Raw genomic sequence first — 26,552 nt, 5'->3', positions numbered from 1 at the left:
ACTTGCAAAATGGTTGCAATCCCGACGACTTTCAAGTTATTGCTGTTATTAGTTTACTCCGTGGAAATGCAAATTATTGAAGATGTCAACAAGAGCGGTGGAATTGAATTACATGGAAGAAATGAAATATTGTCGAGGAAAAAAAGATTCATCATATTCCCCGAAGGAAGCTCTTTCCAGCTTGGTGAGTCCGAGAAAGTCAATGAGTTTATATTGCTTGCTATTTATTATTTTGAATTTTACAAATGGAAATTGTTTTGTTACTTAAATACTAATGCGTTGGGGCTTTGAATTTTTTTTCTGCTCAATATGTATCTCAAAATTATTATTTAAAGAGTACATTGCGATATAATAGACCTCCTGTCCAAAGATTTATAAAACTGTAGGATTCAATAATCGTTTCGCAAGTGGACCTTGTAACGTTTTAATTAGGGGATTGTATGGCGGATTTTTAATTTACAAACTTCATTTATAGTAAAAAATCTATCTAATATATTTTTTTTATTATTATCTCACAACAAAAAAACATCCTGTTTCAGTATTTTGTACGACATTTCCATTGGTATCACCGATCGGAGATATTGTTCTGTGGGGATACACAGCGGCCTTAGCCTGGGAATTACCTCAGGATCCGTATTCACCGTTCGATCATCACGCCGACCCTTTGCATAGGCGAATGGATTCCAAAGTCGTGTATTACACGGACGAAGATGGAAAAGTTATATACAGAAGGCCCTACAAGAGGTATTAAATAGGAAACTATCATTAATAATAATATCATTAATAATTATCATTAATTATCTTGTCCTAAGAGATTCTCTGTTTAAATAAAATGAATGTTACTGTTTGCTTTCACATAATAATATAATTAACGAGTCGATTGACAGATTAAAACTTTGGCTGTAATTTAATATTGGCATCTGAGTGAATCCCAGCAACTTAAGGCACGTTAACTGCTTTAACGCGTGATTCATATAATACATTCAAACTTAAATAATTTGAATCAACTCAAATTTCTCAAGAAAAACTTTTCATATTACAAATCGTGTTGACAGGTTTCTGAAAGAAAGAGTATTATCGAGTTTGAAGCACTTTTGTGTGATTTTAAATTAAATAATTACTGGTGGTAGGACCTCTTGTGAGTCCGCACGGGTAGGTACCACCACCCTGCCTATTTCTACTGTGAAGCAGCAATGCCTTTCGGTTTGAAGGGCGGGGCAGCCGTTGTAACTATACTGAGACCTTAGAACTTATATCTCAAGATGGGTGGTGTATTTACGTTGTAGATGTTTATGGGCTCCAGTAATCACTTAACACCAGGAGGGCTGTGAGTCTACCCATCTAATCAATAAATAATTATTTTTTTCTGTATGAAGTAAGCGATGATGAGAAAAAAAATTGTGTCTTGTGTTCTTTACTGTTTTTCAAAATATGATATGTTCACCAATATATTAGAATTATTCAAATCGATAAACATCCCAACCTCCTATTTAGATTTACGTGCTATGGTAAAATACACATTAATGCGGAGTTTAAAAAGCTTTAAACGCAAACCACACGAAAATATACGAAAAATATGCATGCATTTTAAAGCTCGACGCAAACTAATACTGTCCGCAAATGAACTTTTTAGGAAAGCTATCGTGAATCCTGCATTCGCGAAACGAAGCGTCGACGTGGACGCATCGCAAATAGAAAAAGAGAAATACGGAATAGACAGGAAACAGATGCATGCCTCGAAAAACAGGCGCGCGATTTTGAATAGCACCGACTATGAGCAACAGACCGTTGAATTCCACAGGACCAGTCGCGTATCGCTCTACCAGAAAATTGAGACAATGCTTCAAGGGTATGTTAATATTGGTATTGAATACTTTTTTAGCTTAAGTTTCAATTTAATCTTATCAATTCTTTTTTTAAACGTTCTCATATTTTTATCATCATTAATTTCTGATATTATTTCCAAAGAACTATTTATTTCCTTTGTTATTTAAATTTTGTAAAACATAATCTAATATATAAAATTCTCGTGTCACAATGTTCGTTCCCATACTCCTCCGAAACCGCTTGACCGATTCTCATGAAGTTTTTTATGCATATTCAGTAAGCCTGAGAATCGGCTACTATCTATTTTTCATACCCTTAAGTGATAAGGGTTGTCCACCCCTAAGATTTATTTTTAATTTTTTTGACAATTTTTTTTTTTGTTATAATGAGACATTATGTGGTTGAATGAGGTATTGTTATTTTTATATTCCTTCATCGTTCACAGCGCTACATGCCTCTTTCACTCATCTACCATATCCTTACACACTTACAATAAGTTAGTTTGTTTTTTCTACACTAGAAACTCCCTAAAAATCTTATATATGGCAAAACAACGTTTGCCGGGTCAGCTAGTTATAAATAAAATTAAGAATTTACTAGTAAGAAATATTAATTTGAATATGTAGTTAACAGACTTAATGTTATAAGGCATTCTTCATAAAGTGCCTTATAACCTGTATAGAGATGAGAGATTCAATAGGGCCACAAGAAACTACTACACGAGATTTTTATTCACTAAATAATATATTCATATGTTGTCATCGATTTTTGTTATTTTGGTTCACAAGTGCCTACTACGTCAATTTTAAATTGCTCGTCGGATACACACAATTACATATATAAGTAAGAAATGTCATTAACAGTACATAAAGATGTAGAACTAGTTTCTGGTGAATCAACTAAATCTTTTATAAATCCGAACAATTCCAGACTCGGAGCCAATGGCAAACACTGCATGTTGAAGACATTATGTATAGTGGGGAAGACAAATGACCATCCCCAAGGAGCTTTCTTACAGGAGATACTGAGGGCCGTGTTCACGTAAGAATTATTATGGAGCTTTATCGACACTCAAGTTTCATTAAGTTTCATTGACGCCTGACGTAAGAATTATCGCTGTAGGGACGATGCTTGGTATTGTTAGACATGGAGAGAAAATTAATTGGTGTGTAATGTACTTATAGTACGTAAGACTTATTTTATGGAATATGATGTGCAGCACGATAAGTCTACTGACGTGCGTCGCGATTATTATTTATTTTAAAATTTTAACTTTGACTAATTTAAAACTAACCTCTTTTGAAAATAATTAAAAAAACAAACAGGAAATGACAAATTTAATTTTCTCGTAAAAGGTGTAAAAACCAATAACATCATTAGAGAATTTTCAATTAATTATCAACTGCGACATTGGGTTATTCAAGAAAAGAGCATATTCTTATCTGAAGGGTAGGCAACGCACTGGCGCAAACGCTGGTGACCGTGGGCGGCGGTGAATCACTTACCATCAGGTGACCCGTCTTGCTCGTTTGCCTCTTAGTTGTTATAAAAAAAAAAAAAAAAAAATTAAACCTTCGACTAGGACTTTGAGACTTTGAATTACTTAATCAAAAAAGGCTAATAGTATTTACAATTTTTTTTTTGGGAATTGCCGTATGTGATCTGTAATGAAATCTAAGTACGCGATTATGAAAATAAAATACATTTCAGGTTACCACAGGGAGGTTCGGATGAATTTCAAAAAGAATATGAAGCAGCACACTATGCGAAAGAATCCTGCGATGAGCTGTATCCAGATTGTGACCAAACTGTTCTGGAAGCTAATTATCCTACGTTGAACTATTGAATATAATATATGTATATACAACACTGCGTATCCGATTTTTAACTTCATTCGCCCGTCGTTCTGAAATGTTAATCACCATGAAAAGCAAATTTAGGACTAATAAAAAAATACAGATTATTAATGTACCTTATGAGTCCATATGTGTGTGTACCACTATACAATCTATTTCTGCGATGAAGTAGTCATGTTGTCAGATTTGTTGAATATGGCAGCCATACAGTACAATTGTTCTTGAATTTCATGTCTTAAGACGGATGGTGACATTAACATTGCGATATCTTTCAACTCGTGTGCAATAGGCGATCTATTTACCTGTTTTAAATTTTGTTTATTTTCTATTTTAGATTCAGTTTTAATTATGGTAATTGCATTTAGTATACATGTATTCTAAAGGTATCTAAGCAAAGATCCTTTTTGGTTACACACTAATTTTGTATCCTCACAGGTCTAGTGGGTTCTATGTCTTGCACCTCGGATTTCGGTTAGATTCCTAGTTCAGGCTAACATTAATGCAATTATTTGCAGATTTCCTTTTTAAGTATATTTTACAACTTTCTAGTTGGCTAATGTTATTTGTCTACTTTGTTATCTAATTTTGATAATTAAATATGCCACCTTCTCTAAAAGTTAATTTATTTCTACATAATATACTATCTGTATCTTTACTGGCGAATCTCTAAATGTATTTTATTAAAATAAAACTAATGGATTTCTTGTATACGTATTTTTACGGAAAATAAAATTATTTAGTGCTGTGCTTGATTTTATTGTCCATTAAAAGAGAACTGCCAGATATACACAAAGGCTTTAAGAGGCAAGACACGCATATTTTGACCTGTATTTTTTTAGTTTTCGTTTATTGTTTTTTCAACACCAAAATTCAAATATCGGTTACACAAAAATAACAGTAAAGCATTTGACACTGACGATGTTAATTGGTGTTTCATTTTTGCACTTCACAAGTTTTACAATGAGCCAGGGAATGAGGCAGTGCGTTTTGTGTTTTGTCACTGACAGCTTTAGAATTAGTTTTACAGAAAAAAAAAACCGAAGTATTCGTAATTTACAATTTGTACAGTCAAATTCTGTGGTTCCTAGTTAAATAAGTTTCATTTACTTCTGAAGAAAATGATGTTTGGCGTGGTTTTCTGGTTAATCTTGTCGCTTAGTGAAGTTTTTAGTGAAGATATACGCGAGAATGACTATTCTGAGAGCACAAAAGTCTTGTCGAGGCGCAAAAGGTTCTTGGTATTTCCAGAAGGCAGTTCCTTACAACTTGGTGGGTAGCATCTTAACTAAAAGCGTGAAGTTAGTACTCAAAAAGTTTCACAAAACTCATTGTACTCGCTTTTGCATAGAAATGTATAATGCTTTTACTGCAGTCTATTTGCATATTCTTTACCTGAATATGTATGCAAAAGTTTTTCCTCCTTAAGTTATCTGAAATATATTTTTATTTTTAAAACGAATATTCTAGATTGTAATTAATTATTATCTACAAATATGAAATATTTTAGTAGAGGATCAGTAGAGGCCAAGACAGATTTTCTTATTTTTATATACAAAATTATTTCATACTTCTATTTAATTTTGTCCAGACTGAATTTCGGTGGTAAAATAAATCAAGTATTTGTATTTAAATCACATGCCGGAAAATAAAGAAATTAATTAAAATATAAATTTAAGATTACATTACAAGCTCTCAGGTCCTCCAGTCCTAAATCCTAGATATGAAAGAATATGTGAAATGACGATGTATTAACAATTTCGGTTTCATTATGCATTAAAAAATTTGCAAATCAGCATCACTTACCCAATGGTAAGGATTTTTCATGTTCACACATGAAAATTATTTTGGGTAGCATTTATTCCCTCCTCCTCCTCGAGTCGTTCCCGTAGGTACTGATGAGGATCTTGGCTTCAACGGAAACGCTCCAGCAAACTGTGGAGTTTGGCTTGATGCAAGCAAGTGGTTGCTTGATGGAAAATCTTTGGCTTGATGGAAAATCTGCAGCATTGGCCTTCTTCCCCGCGGTCTTTTACCCGCGGTTTATCAGAAAAATATAAAAAAAACAACGCGATGGGAGAAGCCGATGACTAGCTTTTTTGATGCCAAGTTTTTATGACAACAGAAAAATAGTAAAAACATAATTGTATATATGTATCTATGTTGATATTTTCTTTAAAGTCATTTTACGTCAGAGGTAGTGTTAATTAGTACAAAAAACGTCATATGCTTGCTTGTATTCACTTAGTAGGATTTGTTTTGTTAAATATTTACTTTATACCTTTCATTTAGCATGTCTACTTACCGTAACTGAAATACGTGGCGTATGAAACATGTCCTTATTGGTGGGAAATCTTTGGTAATAGATCGGCAGACAAGCAAAATATTCACACTGTGGAAAGGCCATTGAATGCCATTGCAACTTAAGGCATGCCTGAAGAAGTCATCTGTTTAGTTTGAAGGATGTCACCTTTTTTTTCTCCTACCTATGCTGATGATGCTTGAGAGGCTATTTCAGCTTCACCCTAACATTTGGGTGAGCTCCTTGAGCTCAAACCAGGGTGTTGCTAGCACTAGCCCTAGCAAGAGCAGTGCTTCGCAGAATCTACCACCGGATCGGAAACGCGACCCACTGAGAAGATCCGGCGAGAAACTCAGTGGGCGATGTCAACATCAATTAGGCTACGTATGAGTTTTGTCTCTGTCTCCTGTATGCTGAACAAAACAATATTTAATGTACAGCAAAAAAATATACAGGCAGACCACTGCAGTACGATTCGTTATTTTTCATTATTTTAATTGGACAGACCAGATCATAGGTTACTTGTTGTTAAGTGGTTACTGAAGATATTACGACCGGAATAATACCACCCACCTAATATTACGGTTATCCCATGATTCAAAACGCGGCAGAAATAATTGTGAAAATTCATACATTTTGTAGGATTCTGCTAAACTAAGCTGTTACTCTAGATGTCATTGTGAACACGTGATAGTCATTTACTATGAAAAATTAGTATCTTTTTTCAGGATTCGATTTCAGAATCGATTTCATAGGTCTAGAATCAAACAATTTTTCTGAAAGTGGTATGCAAAGAAAATAATTTTATATAATAATCTATCGTTTTAATTACAGTATTCTGCGTCCAAACAGCAGCCCTGATACCTATAGGTGATATCTTTCTATATGGAAACACTGCGGCATTAGCTTGGATTTTGCCTTCGGATACTGCGATATTTGACTATTTCAAAGAACACGAAAAATTAGAGAGACGAAAGGATGATAAAAAAATCGTGTATCTAGACGAAGATGGACGTTATCTGGCTAAAGTGCCTTACACAAGGTAAAGTAACTAACTAAATAACTATAAATGTATTGTTTTGTTAAATCCAATGGCCGTTTACCGGGCATTACATTACCTAATTGCGATAAAAGTACATACTATGCTTACAAATTGTGACTGAAACTATGGGGTTGAACTCAAACAGATGACCAAACGCGTTTATCTAATGAATAAAAAAAGTTCAAAATATAAATAAATAAATAAAATCTTAAATTTCAGGAGAACCATTGTAAATCCCGCTTTTGCGAAGAGAAGTGTTGATTCAAATAACATGTCATTCAAAGAAAAGCTGAAATCGAGAATAGATAAGAAACAGTTGCATGAAAGACAACTAAACAGAGATTACCTAAAGAAAGAGTTTATGGATGAAATAACAATAGAATATCACAGAAAAAGTCGATTGGAGCTATTACAGAAGTTAGAAAAACTGTATACTGCGTATGTGAAAACTTTTTTACTATCGAGCTAAGATGGAAATCCAAAGTTAAGGACATCATCATGTTAAGCGGTTATCGGAGTTCATAGACTTAATCACACTTAATTTACACGGAGACAAAATATTGATGTTATATGTATATATATACCTATATATTAATAAATAGCTAAAAACCTTTAAATCAGGATTAATAATTGCTTTGAAATGGGTAGAACGATGTCATCCACCAAGTATACTTGAAACCAACCCAACAATATATTATAGAGATTTTATCCATTTCATACCTGGACAAAGACTTGTGTTTTACAAAGTTCAAGCCTCGCGCGGAGTCCTGCTTCCCATCTATAGGCCGGGGACACCTAATAATGTCGAAAAGTCCGTTCTCGTGGACCGTCTGGAACCTCTGAGTCTGCAGAGGGACATTAGCTCACACTGTGTTTTGTGGCGTATATTCCACGGCGATTCTTTTTTCGAACTCTCTAGCGAGGCTAAGTTTATCTGGAATAGCTGCGTTCATCTACAGTGCGTTCCAGAGATCTTTTTTTGCCAAGTACCAGCCGGTTTTGGACTGGACACCTCTCTACGGTGTTTCTCGAACGCTATGACATGTCCTTCTTTAAACAAGGTTTGCGATGAGTACTCAGCGGTATGTCACTTGGTTTTACCCCTGCTATTACTGACGTCAAAGAATAACCAGCTGGTGGGCCGCATGCTCGTCTGCCTACAAAGCCAATAATAAAAAGTTCATTTGCTCTTCAAGTAAAATAAAAGCTTACACCTTACTCTACCTATTTTTCGGAATATATTAAGGTAAGGGGTGAAAAACTATTTAGTTTAAACGAAATTTCGGCCAATACGCGATATTTATCATTGTAATTAAAGTTGTGTTTTATTTGGTATCGCCATCAATAGTTCGAAGTTTTTATTTGAACTTCAATTAAGTTTACTTCATTGAAATGGCTGAGTAAGTTATTTTGTTATAATTTTTGTTTTTCAAATTTTAAACTTTAAATAGTTCTCCTGTAAAGTTCCAAAAACTTCGCTCAAACCAAATCGCCTTTCACCTTTCGATATATTATATTGTATAAAATAAAGATATTATCAAAGACTGAAACAGCATATGAATTTGTCGTCATAATCACTACCCTATCCAGTAGAAGTTAAACTTTTAAAACTTCTCGAGACTCATACCAGTAAATTCTGTTCGCAGACTCGGGAGAAACGGCCGACAATGCGTGCTTCACAAACTATGCGAATCAGCAAAGAGCTCTTCAACACAGGGAACATTCCTTCAAGAATTCCTAAGGGTTATCTACACGTAAGTTTCTATGTATCATAACAAGATATATAACAGTATATTTATACATAGCGTCTTTTAACAATATACTCTTTGATACATAAGGTACCAAATAAGCCACATTTCCGAGACTCTGTTACAAGAACTGTTTAAAAGCTGAATCTGATTAAATTCAAGGATTTTGGATGATAATGCAGAATTTGGTTAATAATATATAGGATCGGTATAGTTTGTTTGCATAAAGAAAAAGTCTCTAATAATTCCCAATCAATTATAAATGACAATTTGAGGTGCCGAGTATCACTCGGTAGAATGATGTTTGAGTTAATTAGTGACAGGGTAAATGTCATATTTAAATGTTTCATCAACAGTAAAGCTTTCAAATTGATTCAATGATGAATACCATAACATACCATTATTATTTTTTATATTTTCTTTATTGGCCTAGCAAGTAGACGAGTATACGGCCCACCTAATGGTAAGTAGTTATCGTAGCTCATGGACGTCAGCAATGCCAGGGGCAGAGCCAAGCTACCGCCTACCACTGATGGAAGTTATTATATACCAGAGTATATTATTGACCAGAAATATTTGAAGGCGTTTGGGATGAAGCGCATCTATCTGAATGTATTAAATAAAAAAAAATTGAATAAAACCAACAGTCCCTCAAGCGACGTGACTGCGTCGGTGTTCTAGTATGGCACCCAAATACCATTTTTCCTAAGAAAATCTGCACTAATACATGCTAGTTATCGGTTAACAAAAGTGTAACAAAAGTTTTTTTTTTTGTTTTTTCCTACCTATTTGCGGGTGGCCTAAGAGGTTATTCCAATTACGCCCGGACGGGTAGGTGAGCTCACGGGTTCAACCAGAGAGAATTTGCTAACACTAACTCTAGCAAGAGCAGTGCGACCGCGTCGAAATCGCGACCCACTGAGAAGATCCGGCGAGAAACTCAGTGGGCTGTGTCTATTAGTTAGTTCGCTGGTCGAACTCTTCGTCGCAATCGACGAGTTTGACGAAAACGGTGACGGTCTCTAGTAAACGGTAATTGTTGGTGTGGTACTACTGTACAGGTCACAGAGTTTTGGCTTATGTATATCTTCTAGTCGTCAATACATCACCACCATAATAAATGCGTAACAGATACAGTTCAATACGTACTTAGACCAAAACATTTTGCATTCTGGAGTTTAAATCTATAATAAGATACATCATAATAATTAGACCATCAACAAGATATCACCTATTTATTTATACGACTATATGCGAATAATAGGAAAGATGGAAAAGTTTACTTTAACTAAGAATTGAGCACGAAAGCATTAAAAGGTGTAATAATTCAGTATTTTTTCCATTAAAATATATGGGAAAAATACTTAACGTTCATAATAAATGCTTTGATGTTAGAGAGTTCAAATAAATCTTCACATGAATCATATCATTTGGCTTAAGAATACGTCCTTTGAGTGGAATATTTTCCTTGTATCGTAAGGATACCGTTCTTTTCATCTCACATATTTCAAAGCAAATTAATTGGAAAGTAAAATATTTGAGGCTTTAGGTTTACGTGTACACTCATCATACATTATTATTTATTTACTGGATCATTCTTATTTGGGTCGGAAGGAAGTTCTTAGGACGCTTTTATGCTATGCTCGGGTTTTTGGGTGGCATTAGTCGAACTGCACTGTAGCCTTCCTTGCTGTCATAGCCTTTTTTTATTGCTTACATGGGTGAACGAGCTCACAGCCCACCTGGTGTTAAGTGGTTATCGGAGCCCATAGGTATCTTTTTTTTTATAGCCTTGTAGGCAGACGAGCATACGGCCCACTTGATGGTGAGTGGTTACCGTCGCCCATGGACTTCAGCAATGCCAGGGGCAGAGCCAAGCCTCGTTTGAACAAGGACAGGTCATAACGCTCGGGAAACACCGTGGAGGGGAGCTCATTCCAAAGCCGGATGGTACGTGGCAAAAAAGATCTCTGAAAACGCATCTATAACGTAAATGCACCCCCCACCTTGAGATATAAGTTCTAAGGTCTCAGTATAGTTACAACAGCTGCCCCACCCTTCAAGCCGAAACGCATTACTGCTTCACGGCAGAAATAGGCGGGGTGGTAGTATCAACCCGTGCGGACTCACAAGAGGTTCTACCACCAGTAAAAAACTGTGTTAACACCGAACTTTGGAGCAAGCGAACGAACATAACATTATAATTTACCGCTTCATGCATTATTTATTGTATGTACATGTTGTTTGTAGACATTGTGACTTAGATTCGAGATTGGCAATGCCCTAAATATTTTCAAGCCGTTTATTTGTTCACATGACTTCAAGTTATGTGCCGTTATCTGTTCTACTGCCCACTTGAAGTCACGGATAGCGCACCTTAGCGTTCAGTAAGCATCGTGGAGTTTTCCTTTTGTGATTTACACTTTCTTAATAAAAAAAAAGATCACGAAATTATATTTCAAGAACTAGATAAGATTTCTTACGTTGTAGATTAGCATTATCATCCTACCGATTTGTCTTGAATGCTCTATATGGCCAGAGGAGTATAATGATAAATGATGTTCTAGTATGTAACCCCGGTACATGTTGTATGTGTGTATGTATATCTATGTGTATGTATATGTGTATGTGTATGTATATATATGTACAATATATATTTCAATTGATAGGTACACCGCGTGTAATTTGTTACCTAAAGTGATTCTCATCCACCTGGTGGTTGTCTGGAAGAGATCGCTCTTAGCGATAAGATCACCCATAGTACTTTTTTTTTGTATTTAATGTTGTTGTTAGGTAAAGATGTTAGGCATCTTTTTTTTTCATTGCCCGTGTAGGCAGACGAGCAAGCGGCCCACCTGATGGTGAGTGGTTACCGTCACCCATGGACTTCAGTAATACCGGGGACAGAGCCAAGCCGCTGCCTACCGCTACAAATACCATGTACGCAATAAAAAATTATAATAAACTAGCGACCCGCCTTCGCTTCGCTTAGGGAACTGTAATTTATTATTGATAACAGTATTTCTCCACTATTTAATGGTTGTTATTATACGTATATACCTTCCTCTTCAATCACTCTATCTATTAAAAAAAACCGAATCAAAATCCGTTGCGTAGTTTTAAAGATTTAAGCATACATAGGGACAGACAGATATAGGGACAGAGAAAGCGACATTGTTTTATACTATGTAGTGATAAGAATAACGAAGGGAGTCTGGCCTCAAACATCTTCGGCGTCGTTCTCTCATTATTGAGAATCTCGAGCACATGTATGTAAGTCTTTTCAAGAAGATCGACCCCCTGCAAGATAGTCCGCCTTTAGGAAGCTACCTCAAGAGCCTCAAACATAGACTAGGGTATAGATTAATAATGAAATATGTAAGACAGGTGGGGTTTATTAGAATAAGATGAAATATTGTTAGTAGTTAGTAATAAGAAAAAAAAATTATAATAATAAAGATAAAATAAACAATAGTAGGCCAAAAGGAGGATCTCCCTAAGAAGGAGAAGAGTGGATAGGGTGTAAGTTAAAAAACTAAATACGAACTGGATGTAAAAAGACTCTGACCTATGTTAGGGGAAACAGAAACGCCATGTGATGACGGGTGTATAAAAAAAAAAAAAGACTAGGGTATATACGTAAATTAAAAAATTCAATTTTGTTTTACGATCCAGGAGCATTTTGTGACCAAATAGTTTCCTACTATTTCTAAATAAACATTCGCGGACGGAAAATATTAAATTAATACCAGTGCTAATTGAATAGGGTTTTAGTTGATAGAGTCCACTGAACGTAATCCGTTGATCTTGTTAAATTGTTTTTAGTCAAATACTGCGTTAAATTTTACCAAATTGCTTTTGTAAATTTTGTAGATGTAATATTCCAAAAAGGAGACCTCGATCTGTTAAAAATTCTAAAACGTAAATAACTAGTTACGTAACTGGTGGTAGGACGTCTTGTGAGTCCGCGCGGGTAGGTACCACCACCCTGCCTATTTCGTGCCGTGAAGCAGTAATACGTTTCGGTTTGAAGGGTGGGGCAGCCGTTGTAACTATACTGAGACATTAGAACTTATATCTCAAGGTGGGTGGCGCATTTACGTTGTAGATGACTATGGGCTCCAGTAACCACTTCACACCAGGTCGGCTGTGAGCTCGTCCAACCACCTAAGCAACAAAAAAAAAATACCATATTAAAAACGTGTGGCTACGAATGATTATAATACAGTATTTAGCATTGTAAGTCAATTACGAGCCAAATAGATAAAATAAGGTATAAGAAACCTATAGAAAAAAATACCTACATTTTTTTTATTTATTGCTTAGATGGATGAACGAGCTCACGGCCCACGTGACTTTAAGTGGTCGCCGGAGTGCATAGATATCAATAAACTGAAAACATAAATTCTAGTCACCGCTTTTACAGTAGAACTGCTGCCCCACCCCTTATACCGAAACGCATTACTGGTTCACGGCAGACATAGGCAGGGCGGTGGTACCTAACCGTGCGGACTGCCAAGACGTCCTACAACCAGTAATTACGCAAATTATATCTGTATATATAGTGATTGCCTACTTGTTAACAAATTAGCTATATGTGCAGGTTTAAAAAAATGGATGAACTGTTTGAGCAGTGCAGTTGAGAATGTTAGTGCCACGCATGGGTTCTGTCTATAAAGATTATACAAACTGAGTGATGGCACCCAATTAGAAACTTGTCGAAGCCTCAGTTTTATGGTAGTAGATAAACGAAGTCATGTGAGCTTAGTAGCAATCCCCTCAGACGATTTAAGTGTGTGCTGACGAATGAATAAGATGCTCAATCACCTAACTAACTCACTTTGCTTTACGACCTCCAGGGGACACACCTGAAGAGTACAGGAATCTCGGATTTCTTTTTCCTAATTGAATATGCAATTCCGAAAACGGCACATCTCTGAAAATGTAAAATGTTCAGGCAATGAAAAAAACTGATTATTTTCTAAAGCAGTGTAAAATTTAAAATATTAACTTTTGAGATATATTTTAGTGTTAATTAGCAATTAAAAATTACTGGAATTATTATAAAATGAGTGTAGTAGGTAAACCTCAAAACTACATCTATATAAAAAAACGTATTTGACGTAAATATGCGAAATGTACCCTTTTCGAAATTGCATATTCAATAAAAGTTTTTAATCAAAACTTTTGATAATATTTGTTAAATTTAAATATATGTTCTTTTTTTAACAGCGGTCGTGTGAATTATTAATCAATTCAATGGACTGAACTGAATGTTTGGTTTTTAGACGAATATATTTTTTTTTTTTTTCAGGCTACCAAAAGGCAAAGAATTTGAAGACGAATATCATAAAGAATATGACAGAGCGCATTCTCCAACGAACGAGTGTCTCAGCTTGTACCCCGACTGTGAAGATTTTGATGGAAAATTTTAAATATACTGAAATTATAAACAGCTTTGTTACATACTAGTTGACCCGGCAGACTTCGTAGTGCCTCAATCGATAAACAAAAGACCTAAACTTTTGTATAAAATAAACTTAAAACAAACAAAAGGAATCCGTCCGACGGGGGAGACAACAAAAGAAAAACAAAATTGTTATTTTATTTAATTCCGAGCATTTTCATATTTATCTACATTTTAAACCTTCTCTGGACTTCCACAAATAATTCAAGACCAAAATTATCCAAATCGGTTCAGCCGTTCTCGAGTTTTAGCGAGACTAACGAACAGCAATTCATTTTTATATATATTATATAGATATTTTATAGATATTGTGATTATCTCTGAAGAACTCGGCTTTGTTAAAATTAACGCAATAAATCAATTATTTGTACTATACTGATGTGCTTTAATTAATAATGTTAATGTTTGAAGCATGCAAGCAATTAATATCATCCTGTTACCTTTTCCCTGATGTCATCAAATCATTTCCATGTTAAATAAATGAAACTACCGAAATTAGTTTAAATGTTTATTTTATGATAGAAAATGTGCAAATACATTCACAAATTTCATACGTATGTATATATATGATCATCATGTTTGAGACAAGGAGCTTACAATGTTTTTACTTTTAATAGTCATAACCGAAAACTGTAGCCGTAAATGACGTCTTCGATATTATGATTTGAAGCATAGAAAGAAGCGATAGACTTACCGACTTAAACAGAACGCAGGACTCAAAAACAAGCAGCAAATTTTTTACTGGTGGTAGGACCTCTTGTGACTCCGCACGGGTAGGTACCCCCATCTTGCCTATTTCTGCCGTGAAGCAGTAATGCGTTTCGGACTATACTTGACATCTTAGAACTTATATCTCAAGGTGGGTGGCGCATTTACGTTGAAGATGTCTATGGGCTCCAGTAGCCACTTAACATCGGATGGGCTGTGAGCTCGTCCACCCATCTAAGCAATAAAAATAAATCTACGAGATATGTACTTTCTTGTGACTCACAATACGCCTAACTAGTAAGTTAGTTTAAGATTAATTGAGAATTGATGTTTTTTTTTTGTTACCTATTCATTGGTAGTCTAAAGGGCTACTACGGGCGGACGAGTAGGTAAGTTCACGGGCTCAACCTGAGAGAATTTTCTAATATTAGCCCTAGCAAGAGCAGCACTTCTCAGAATCTACCACCGAATCGGAATCGCTAAATTGATATTTTGATTATTCATCGATAAATTTGGGATTTCGGTTGGGGTTTTATATAATTAAAATTGTTAATTTCAAATATGTATTTATAGAAGCTGTATAAAAAACCTACCTTTTTTTTATTGCCTTTGTAGGCAGATGAGCATACACCTGATGGTGAGTGGTTACCGTCGCACATGGACTTCAGCAATGCCAAGGGGCAGAGCCAAGCCGCTGCCTACCGTTAAATACTCTCCACAAGCCTCGTTAGAAGAATGATATGTCATAGCGCTCGGAAAACACCGTGGGCGGGAGCTCATTCCAAAGCCGGATGGTACTTAGAAAAAAGATCTCTGGAATCGCACTGTGGATGAACGCAGTGGCCCCAGCTAGTATGGATGAACTCTATTCCGGTGGTGGCGGTGCGATGGTAAAAACGAGATGAAGGTATCATCTCAAACAATTCCTCAGAGCACTCTCCATGGAACTAACTACCTCAAAATATGTATCTGTTCTTTCTAATAGTGATAAACTTTGCTTTCTATCTATATACATAAATGAATTGCTGTTCGTTAGTCTAGCTAAAATTCGAGAACGGCTGGACCGATTTGGCTAATTTTGGTGTTGAATTATTTGTGGTAGTCCAGAGAAGGTTTAAAAGGTATATATAACAAATTTGTTTTTCCTTTGACGTGTCCCCCGTCGAACGAATTCCTTTTGTTTGTTTTAAGTTTATTTTATACAAAAGTTTAGGTCTTTTATTTATCGATTGAGGCACTACGAAGTCTGCTGGGTCAGCTAGTTCGTTATGAAATTGGAGTGAAGTATTAACTAATCGAACTATTTTATTAAACATGAGTCTGTTTGTCGAAGCGTGCCCTAAAAATGGTTACACTCGCAATTGTACGGAACATCGACACCTCCTCATTCATTAGCACGTTCGCGGAGACAACACCAGTTCCGGCGGCTTAATTATATGCAAATACGTTTGGCTCCAATTTGTATGGGTCCAGAAACATACGTTAAACATTCTCTATCGTGGACCAGTCTTTGTTTGGATACTGTGCTGGAATCCAGTACGGTTACTTGTTGTATACAGAACTGTTGGCTGTTGTTGGCTGAAAGTTAAAAGTGAGTATGGTTAATATTAAAATTTTACAAGTATCAGCAAAGTAAAGGTTTGAAAAATATTCAATATCTATTTAAATATCTTGTTAAATTTTAAACTGAATCATTATGTAATTGATTTTAAGATTTTTTGTTCTGTAATCGGTTATCATAGTAATTATATGAGAACAATAATTTTAGGTGCTTTGCTTAGAACAGAATCGGTTTTGGATGTCTGTTGGTTAATGTGCAAATTACAAATTATCTGATCAACCTATAGCATAATTCATTTAAGTATTATAAATTTATACAAAAAATCACAAATACAAAAAACTGTGTGGAAATGTCGAAATCTCAACAATTATCCTGTTCACCTAAAATGTCATTGGATCGTCACAGTTGATGCTCATCGTCAACATCTTCTGAGAGTTCTGATCCTTTGAGACCCACTGCCAGGCATAGGCCTCCCTTTTTACGCCATAGTGTTCGATCGCTCGCCATTCTCATCCACGTCTGACACACCATCCTGACTATGTCATCGGTCCATCGTTCCACAGGTCTTCGAGCAAGTTGATGATAGTTTTATACTAATTAGCACCGTCATTTGAGGCATATTCAGCTGAGTTAATTACAATTTTAAACCCTTTCATTTCAGATGTCGCGAACAAAATTAAAAAATATGTATATGATTTTGTTGGTGTGGACGCTAGTCTGTTTTTTTACTATTAGCTTGGGAAGTTCGCTAAACGAAACGTCGTCTGAAAAGATATTATCAAGAAAAAAGAGATATTTAGTATTTCCTGACGGCAGTTCCTTTCAGCTGGGTAATTTTATTTTGACTATGTATTGTGGTATAACTTATATCAATCTTTGAAATATTAAATATAGTGTTCCTCACAATTCGACATGTGTTATGGATAAACAATAAATAGGAAGGTCGTTGAAATAGTAATAATGAAAAGGGTTTTTCAAATTTTTAGAATACATGAAAGTCAATATACTCACATTATGTCAAACAATGAGGCTAAAGATTATGATTTTAGTATTAAAATTAGCCGTAGATACAGTGAATTAATAAAAACAAAATGATTGAGATAATGAATTTGATTAGGCGTTGATAGACAACACAAAGTGGAAATCATTGACCAACTTGAGCTATGTACACATTTCAATAGATTAACAATAATACACTACAAAAATATAGTAATATTTATAATTATATTAATTTTTGAATCGGAATGTATGAGTGCTTTCCTGAAAATGGAAAAAATGATGTTATCCACCAGTGGGAGCATACAAAATCTTGTGCAAAATCAAAACACTCTTGTATAAATGCCTTCCCTAAGTTTAACCATCATGGCCGATCCTGCGCTACTTGTACCCCGCAGATTCTGCTGCCTTAAAAGTTGGTGCCTCGCCAGTTTCCTTTGCAGTAAAATCTTGAATCGCACTATTTCCCTGTAAAGTCCTTCTTGATGCCATATCTAAAGTGTATTAGGCTAATCACCGACTTCTTCAATAACCATTAAACTTTATTCTTCACTAAGTCTGTTAGTTTTCATAATTATAGCACCGTTAACTGCTCAATTAACCCAATCAAATATGTACCCTAATCGAAGCGTATTAAAATACTAATTCTAGTATTCTGCACCCAAACTCACGGGTATCTGCAAGTTGGGGACATTGTGTGGTTTGGAAGTACGGCTGCTCTAGCTTGGGAATTACCAAATGATCCGGAGTTGTTTTCTTTCTTCAAAGAACACAAGAAAATATACGAAGGAAATCGTAGAAGTGACATTTCGAAACATATTTACTATCTGGACGAAAATGGAAAAGTAATTAGCAAGCAACCGTATCGTAAGTAAGTAAGAATTTGTAATAGATTCGTCCTATTTAATGATATTATAGGTTTTTATTTCTTTAAGGGAAACAAATATATCGTTTATAGTATATTCATTTCGAGTATTCTTGGGAATCGCTGTTTTAGGACTTAGCAAGGCAGGATAGCATTAGCGGGGGAGTTAAGTTAGGAAATTAAACCAGTTAAGATTACTAATTGTTGAACACGAGGAAATAATCTTCTAATACGAGAAGATCATTCTAAGGTTTATTCAAATTGAATATACACTAGACACATCAGAATACTATATTTTGATTTTACAATATTTTTCAGAAGACTTATCGTTAATCCTGCTTTTGCTAAACGCAGTATTGATAGCAAGCTACTTGAAGATTCAAAGATTTCCAAAAAGGACATGCACCAGAAGAGCCAAAACATTCGCTTTCTAGACGATATACCAGAATCCAGGATTGATTTCCATAGGGAAGGAAGGAAAACTCTTTACACAAAACTGGAAAAATTCTTCCAAGGGTATCATTATTTAAATAAACTCCTCTAGCTATGTTTTGATATGAACATCCATTTTAATTAAAAACATAATTCCACTCGACTTTTGAACAGCTTAGAATTTGATAATGGTAGTAGAGAGAGATTTTTTACTGGTGGTAGGAGCTCTTGTGAGTCTGCACGGGTAGGTATCACCACCCTGCCTATTTTTGCCGTGAAGCAGTGACGCATTGTGGTTTGAAGGTTGGGGCAGCCTTTGTAACTATACTGAGACCTTAGAACTTATATCTCAAGGTGGGTGGCGCATTTACGTCATAGTTGTTTATGGGCTCACCACTTAACACCAGGTGGGCTGTGAGCCCGTCTACCCAACTAAGCAGATAAAATAAAATATTTTATTCCTTATTTTAGAAAAGGTATTGTATAGAGATCAAATAGAATTGTGTTATTTTACGGGCACTCCAACGAGGTTTTGTAACGGGTATATGTTTTGATCTTATCTTATTGATTTGAGATTTTGTGAGAAACTACCAGTTCTCTTCTTAGTTGGAAACTCTGTGTTACTAATATTGGCAGAGGAAAATGCACTTTCTAAAATAATCACAATTTTCATAAATGTTTCAGATTAGGTTGGAATGGCAGACAGTGTGTATTAAGGATATTGTGTGAAACTGGAAACTCTACGAAGAAACAAGGAAGATTCTTAGATGAAATTATCAGAGCGACTTTCACGTAGGACATTTAATGTTTTCATTAGTTTGGCAGACGATTTCAGGGTTACTTGGAATTAAAATATAGTCCATATAAATAAAAAATTTAAGCTACCACTCTCGAGAAAGGACAACAAATTTAACGGAAAGAGGCCGCATGATTCCTCATTCCAGTCAGGTTTCGATATTTTGCCTATTTCTAGCGCGAAGCACTCATGAAATCTAGTTTAAATATTAAAACACCTCGTCCTCACTCCTTGAAGTGTTGAATGTTATTCACTTCTTCTTAACACCATAAACTTTTCAACCTAATGATATAAACAATGCTGCCTTGCATCAAAAATTCCACTAGTATAAAAATAAACATCAAACAGAACTACCTCAGACAAAAGCACAAGTCTCCACAGATTTTTCATTAACTTCTTGCTACAGCAGCTAGGGAGACGTTAAACAAATGGTTTTTTCATTCTCTTTTGCTTTCAAAAAACGTTCATAATTCTAGATTACCAAAAGGACGGGAATTCGATTCGGAGATTCACAAGCAGTACGATATAGCCCACGGGACGCGAGGGGACTGCTACAAGATGTATCCCGAATGCGAAGACTTGCACGGAAGGCAATTGTATGATTAAAACAAATTGTTACTTGTGTTCGTTGCAGTTTTATTTTTTATATGATGCATACAATTAATTTTTTCGTACCTTTTTTACTGCACATATTGACAAACAAGTATTGAATATGCGTTTAAAATGTTGTATTTTTATTTTGGAGAGCAAACTCTAAAAGTATATTATGATTGGAAGCGCTTCCTAAAGGAGCACCGGCGTAATAACGAAATGTGTTAAATTTAAATTTCTTCTTCAAAATGGATTTTACGAACCATAGTCGACACTTACAAGAGGTATTCGTTAGGAACTTGAGGCTAGATTCGCTGTGCCTACAACTGAGTAGACTAATACGTAAATGTTTATTATAAGCATATTAAATTTTAAATATAGGCAGTTGTATTTTTAATTAGTGACTAACTACAACAGAATACGGTGATTTTTTTCAAATTTCGTAATGAAATATCGCGCTTATTAGACATTAAGAAACCAATTTGGTAATGGATCACAAAAAGCCTTCAGACAGTATTGACCAAGTTAAAGCGATATTTGATTCAAAGGCCGTTGAACTTAAAACACTGTTGCTATTAGAAATGAATGTGAGATACTTTTTTCTTTTATATTCAGGTATAATTTTATTTTAATAATCTACATAAAATATTAACTATGTAATGTTAATGCTCGTATTTTTCTTATCAGTTATTGCCATTTTTTAAATGGCATCGTTTTTGGAAACTTTGGCATGAATTTTATCACCTAACGTAGACCGATAAATATATGAAAAAAATTAGATATGCCCAATAAAAATAATGCGAGCTAAAAATACGATTCAATCTAGTGCTTATTTAGCTATTTGTTGACAACATCTTTCAAATGCTAAGGTACAGAACGTAGGTCGAGGTGATAAAAACTCAAAATTAAGTAAATTGGTTATTTACTTTAATTGAAATCTTAGGCCAATAATATTGCGAATGTTTACTATATAGATAGTTATTCCGGCCTTGCATGGTATTAGTACTGCTCCCAGCTTTGGGCTGAAGCTCTCAAATACCGGGTACTTCCATTTGCGTTCAAATAGATGAAGTCTGTTTGGATTGTCGATAAGTCTGTTCTTACGGGTCGTTTGGAACTTGTGGGTCTACGGAAGGACATCAGTTATTTTTGTGTTTTAAGCTCTAAGGAACTGTTCGAGATGGTCTTTTCGTCTTCTTTTTTAATATCGTAACGCTTACCGCCGGAGCGGATTTCATTCGCTCTACGATATTTTTCGAGCACTATGTCGTGTCCTTCTTCCAACGAGGTTTGATGAGAGTCCTCGGTAAGTAACGACTTGGCTTTGCTTCTAGCATTTCTAATGCCCAGGAGTGGCTAATTAACATAGGGCCATGTCAAAATTACAATTTTCCAAAAAATAATCACCGCTATTGATTTTTCAAGATAAAAAAAAAAAACGATTATTATTTATCATTTTAGTATATACCAGACCTCAGTAGAAATTGATCTTATCCGTGTAGTACTATTCCATAGATTTGTTTGCATCCAAACATTTGTTATGGGTAGGTGTTTGTCAAAAAACTTTTAACATGTCTCTACTAAAAGATACATCGATTATATTGAACTTCTAATATTTGTTTTATTGACACGAGACAAAGCCGACTTGTTTTAGTGTAAACATAACCCATCTAGAGGACACAACACCACCGTGACTGGTCACTCGTGGATATTGTGTTTGGTTTTAAAACTTCAATCATGAAGGGTTTATGTGTCTTATCAGCATTATTAATGATACTGACATATTGTGTATCATTAGAATCGGGGGATAGTTGCGCGAATTCAAAGACACCCTTAAATTTGATAAGAAAGAAGAGATATCTTACTTTTCCGGATCATTCAAATGTTGTGGTAAGTATTTTATTATAATTAATCTCTAATTAGGGTCTCTAAATAATGAGCTTCTTTAAGGAAGCAATTAAGAAAAATGTGAAAAAAATATTGTTTATAAACAAACAAATAATAAATAAAAAGAAACATTAATCATTATATTTATGCCTGGATATAATAGTCAGGGTATTAGATTAAAGGGAAAAAAAACAATTTCTATTAGCTATTGATGTGTGCACAAAATCTATCAATGAATCGGACATTTTGAAGTTGGTTTTCGTTACGTATGATATAGATACAAGTGAATCTAATTTAAGAGCATTAAAAAGGCTTGTGTTCTCAAAGTAAAAAGCAGTTAAATATAGCATACTATCTATTCAGACTATAATGATTATCAGAGTACATAACCATTAAAGCCAGATTGCTTTCATATTGGAACAGTAGAGAGGAGGTGAACCATGAAATTTCGCAAAAGAATAGCTAATTACATATTGGATAGTTTTTATCATGGTATATGACGTGATTATGGAAACGACGAGCAAGTATACTACAGTACATACGGCAGTGCATTCGTGATGATAGATCCACTAATTGACTTAATGTATCTTATGGACCAGTGAGCGACACAAGGAACCCATTATCCTGGAAAAGTCCAACGGATTATATGAATTTCAAATATAAAGTGGATAATATAATCACGGTCTATCAGTCATACCAGTGTTTTTTTTATTGTTTAAATGGTTGGACGAGCTCACGGCCTACCTGTATTCAGTGGTTACCGAAACCCATAAACATCTACAACATAAATACCCCTATCCTTGAGACATGAATTTTAAGGTCTCAGTTTTACAGTACCTACAATGGCTGCCGTACCCTTCAAACCGAAAAGCATTACTGGTTCACAGATTCTTAAATTTTGCAGTTTGTTGCGAAATTCATTTAGTGATTCTCCAAAGCTAACTATTGCTTATAGTTCATTTTACCCACTGCCATATACCTTTCAGCTAACAATTTCCCTGGTGAAAGCTTTTATGACGCACGCACCGTCAGGCTGGAATATAGCTATTGAGATTGACGTCATGTATCCCATGTTAAATATGAATGAAACGAACAGACTCTTCCGTAAGAAGTATCATTACAGACAGAAACGAGAATTCTGGGAGAGACTGGAGAATGCTGTTGAGTTGTAAGAAAACATTATACTAGTAGATGATTAAGAGAAGTAATTCACATTTCTTGGATAAGCTCTAGCTGATGTTAATTACTTACCGAAGCTAAGCTAATTGATCTTACAAAGTGAATTTCGCTACGAATTTTGATATAATGATATGTGGTCGAATTTTACTTGTGTGACGATTGTTAACGCTTTTTGTTGGAAAGTATGATTACTATGCACAAATGCAACATTATGGTGATTTTATAAGAATAAAAGTCTATATACACAATATCTTGAATGCGAGCACCGATTTAGTGACGTCATACAGGTATTCGCTCCAAATAAAAAATGAAATACAATGGATAAGCACATTCTCTATTTCCTGTTCGATGACAATGTTATTTTCTTATCTTGTTTTTCATTAAAATCTTTAAAAGAATATTTGAAATATGTGACGAAATTAATTAGTGTTTATTAAGGGCGATTAAGGATTTTGTCATTTCTTTAATTTGCCAATGTGACTATACTTCGTAACAACTGCAACGAATGATTCCGATGGGATCTTGTTTAAAATTTAAACTTATGAACACGTGTTGTGAATTTCTGTTGAAAATTCTACCCGTTGAATTTCCGACTGTATTTAGTGTTGAGAATAACGGAATACAGTAAAAATCAAGTAAGGCCTTAAAAATGATCCTTTACAAAATTTCTCATGGCTGTTTTTTTTTAGCCACAATTTGAATGGAAGATCGTGCATACTACGTAGTGTATGTGAGGCTGATACGTCGTTGGCGGTACCAGGGAAGTCACTGGTGCATGATATACTTAGAGCTGTATTCACGTATGTTTATCCCATTTTGATTATTAGTTAACTGATAATAGATAGGCAGGCGCTAGTTAAATAACTCAATTAGATGTGGAGGTAAGAGAGTGGATGTGGGAAATGCCCACACCCACTGGGCTGCTTGCGTGGCTTACAATTTCCACTCGCCACAAAGAAATTTGTCAGCGTCAAAAGATTATTGTCCAATACGACATCATAAGTTTCTGTGTATTTGCGACTTTCAGGGCGCCATTGCACGATGAAGATTTTCAAGATGAAATAAAAAGCACTTACGCCGAACTGTCCGATCCGAGTTTTTGTAGCAAGCCAAACGATTGTCCTTTTTCCTTTTTGGATTTTGTTTTGTCTCTAAATGAGCGGTATTAATAAATTGTAACAAAGTAATTATGTTTTTATTAAATAGAGCTCGTGTAAGCTTGTAATTTAAATTCGACCGTAGAATAAATAGTAATTAATATACTTTAGCATAACAATCATTACTTTAACATTTCGATTCATATTATTTACTACATATTCTCTTCTTTTTTTTTTATTTATTTTGTTATTTTAAAACAATTATTACATGTGTTTTTTTTAATTCTTCAATATTACTGAACAAGAAAATTAATAAAGACAATTAAGGAACTGAATAAAATAAAAACTTTAACGGAATATGGAATAAATTTCATTTCTGGTTAAAATACTTAAAATATTTTTGCTTTTTTTTGATAAATCAACGAAACAAAAAGAATAGCTGACACTGGACATTATCTATTAAAAAAATAGTTGAAAAAAAATGAAAGATGAACAGACAGATCAAATACTGAAGAAAATCGTAAACTGAGCAAAGAGATGCGGGAAAGTATAAGGAAGGACAGGAAATTAAGAAGAACAAAAAACTAGAAGATGAAATTCTAAGAACAGGGGGAACCAGAAAATATTTCAAGGAATTAAGAGAACATGGAATGGATACCAAAACTAAAAAAATTACAGATCCAAACAAGTAAGAAATCGCAGAAAAAAGCAGAGTCTTGCTACAGATTACTGTCGAACTCTTTACTGAAACAATGACACCGACAGAGAAAAGAACGCCAGTAACGATCCTAGTACGAGTCATAAAAAAGTACCATTAATACTCTTGCAGGAAGTACAGAAAGTCATCATGTCACAGAAGCCAGAAAAAGCTTCAGGATCTGACAATATATCATATGAGTTAATTAGAGGTAACAAAGAAGAAATAAGCCCAATCCTAATCAAGTTATTCAATGATATTATAGCAAACAGGTATCATCGAAAAACAATCGAATGAATCACATATCATCCCCTTCCATAAGAAAGGGGATAAAGATGACATTGGCAACTATACCCCAATTAGTCTAATATCAAATGTGTACAAAGTCTTCGCAAAAGTAATTCTAGAAAGAATTACAAATGTCTTAGACGAAAACCAACTGATCAAGCAGCAGGATTCAGAAAGATTTACAGTACTATAGACCACATCCACACAATCAAACAAGTTTTGGAAAAATACAATGAATACTAGAAGACATTGTATATCTGCTTTATAGACTACTCCAAAGCATTTGACAGTAGAAACAAAAAGTTATTTGGCTGAGTCTAAAAGAACAAACAGTGTTTATCTATATAAACGTTTATCTATATAGAACTAATTAAGTCCATCTACAAAGTAAAAGTAGTATTAAATTAGAGTTAAAAGGAGACTCCTTTTCATTAAGCAGAGGCGTAAGACATGGGGACCCATTATGTCCTAAGCTGTTTAATGCTGTGCTGGAACACACATTTAGAATATTGAACTGGGATAGCTACGCTGACATAATCAATGGAAGCTGCTCTAATCATTTGAGATTTGCAGATGATATTATCCTGCTAGAAGAAGACTCAAAAAAACTAGAACACATGGTTAAAAGACATTGTAGAAAAAAGCAAGTACGGTTATAAGTCAATGCACATAAAACATAGCTGCAAAAAAAAACTAATGACCAACTCAACAAAAAGCAACAAAGAGACAAATAAGAAGAAAGACAAAAGTAACGGATGTAATAACTCGTGTAGAAAATCTAAAATGGAGTCGTACAGGACATAAAATGCTACATTGCAAAAAAAAAATGGAGCAAACAAGTGACTTTATGGTATCCAAGAGGGGATATCAGAAGACAGGGGCGTCCGAAGACAAGATGGAGTGACGATATCCGTCTAACTCTAGAACCATACTGGACCAGAGCTTCAGAAGACCGAACTCAATGGAGAGAGCTGGAGGAGGCCTATGCCTACAGGCCCACCGAACTGCGAGATATATTATAAGAAATAAAATGAATAACTCCAAAAATCTTAAATTGCATCATGCATGTAGTTCGGAATAAATGGCTTTATCATTATTATTATTAACATTAGACATTCCATATCTGCTCTAAATTTTGGGTTCATTGAAAAAGGACACATTTTCTCTGTATACTGTAATTTTTACTATAGCAGATGTACCCGGCGCTGTTCTGCTC

The 26,552-nt window shown here is 34.8% G+C and overlaps 3 protein-coding genes across 3 annotated transcripts; all 3 read left to right on the top strand.

Moving 5' to 3' along the window:
* Positions 1–9: 9 nt before the first annotated feature.
* On the top strand, positions 10–3,701 carry LOC101745712 (uncharacterized). Its single transcript, XM_062674793.1, has 5 exons — positions 10–259; positions 540–744; positions 1,634–1,849; positions 2,758–2,868; positions 3,538–3,701. Exons 1-5 carry the CDS (start codon positions 10–12, stop codon positions 3,671–3,673), a joined length of 918 nt encoding a protein of 305 aa, XP_062530777.1. The 3' UTR covers positions 3,674–3,701.
* Positions 3,702–3,708: 7 nt separating this feature from the next.
* Positions 3,709–20,221, top strand: LOC105841558 (uncharacterized). Its single transcript, XM_062674792.1, has 8 exons — positions 3,709–4,952; positions 6,817–7,024; positions 7,244–7,462; positions 8,671–8,778; positions 14,087–14,203; positions 18,688–18,885; positions 19,486–19,593; positions 20,074–20,221. Exons 1-8 carry the CDS (start codon positions 4,802–4,804, stop codon positions 20,201–20,203), a joined length of 1,239 nt encoding a protein of 412 aa, XP_062530776.1. The 5' UTR covers positions 3,709–4,801; the 3' UTR covers positions 20,204–20,221.
* Positions 20,222–21,510: 1,289 nt separating this feature from the next.
* Positions 21,511–24,441, top strand: LOC101743172 (uncharacterized). The gene is made up of 4 exons (XM_021347623.3): positions 21,511–22,078; positions 23,062–23,243; positions 23,944–24,054; positions 24,282–24,441. Exons 1-4 carry the CDS (start codon positions 21,926–21,928, stop codon positions 24,421–24,423), a joined length of 588 nt encoding a protein of 195 aa, XP_021203298.1. The 5' UTR covers positions 21,511–21,925; the 3' UTR covers positions 24,424–24,441.
* The last annotated feature ends 2,111 nt before the right edge of the window (positions 24,442–26,552 follow it).

Source organism: Bombyx mori, chromosome 21 (genome assembly GCF_030269925.1).
Source record: "Bombyx mori chromosome 21, ASM3026992v2".
Taxonomy (NCBI): domain Eukaryota; kingdom Metazoa; phylum Arthropoda; class Insecta; order Lepidoptera; family Bombycidae; genus Bombyx; species Bombyx mori.
Note: the sequence above shows the minus strand (reverse complement) of the source record. Positions and strands in the feature narration are given on the sequence as shown.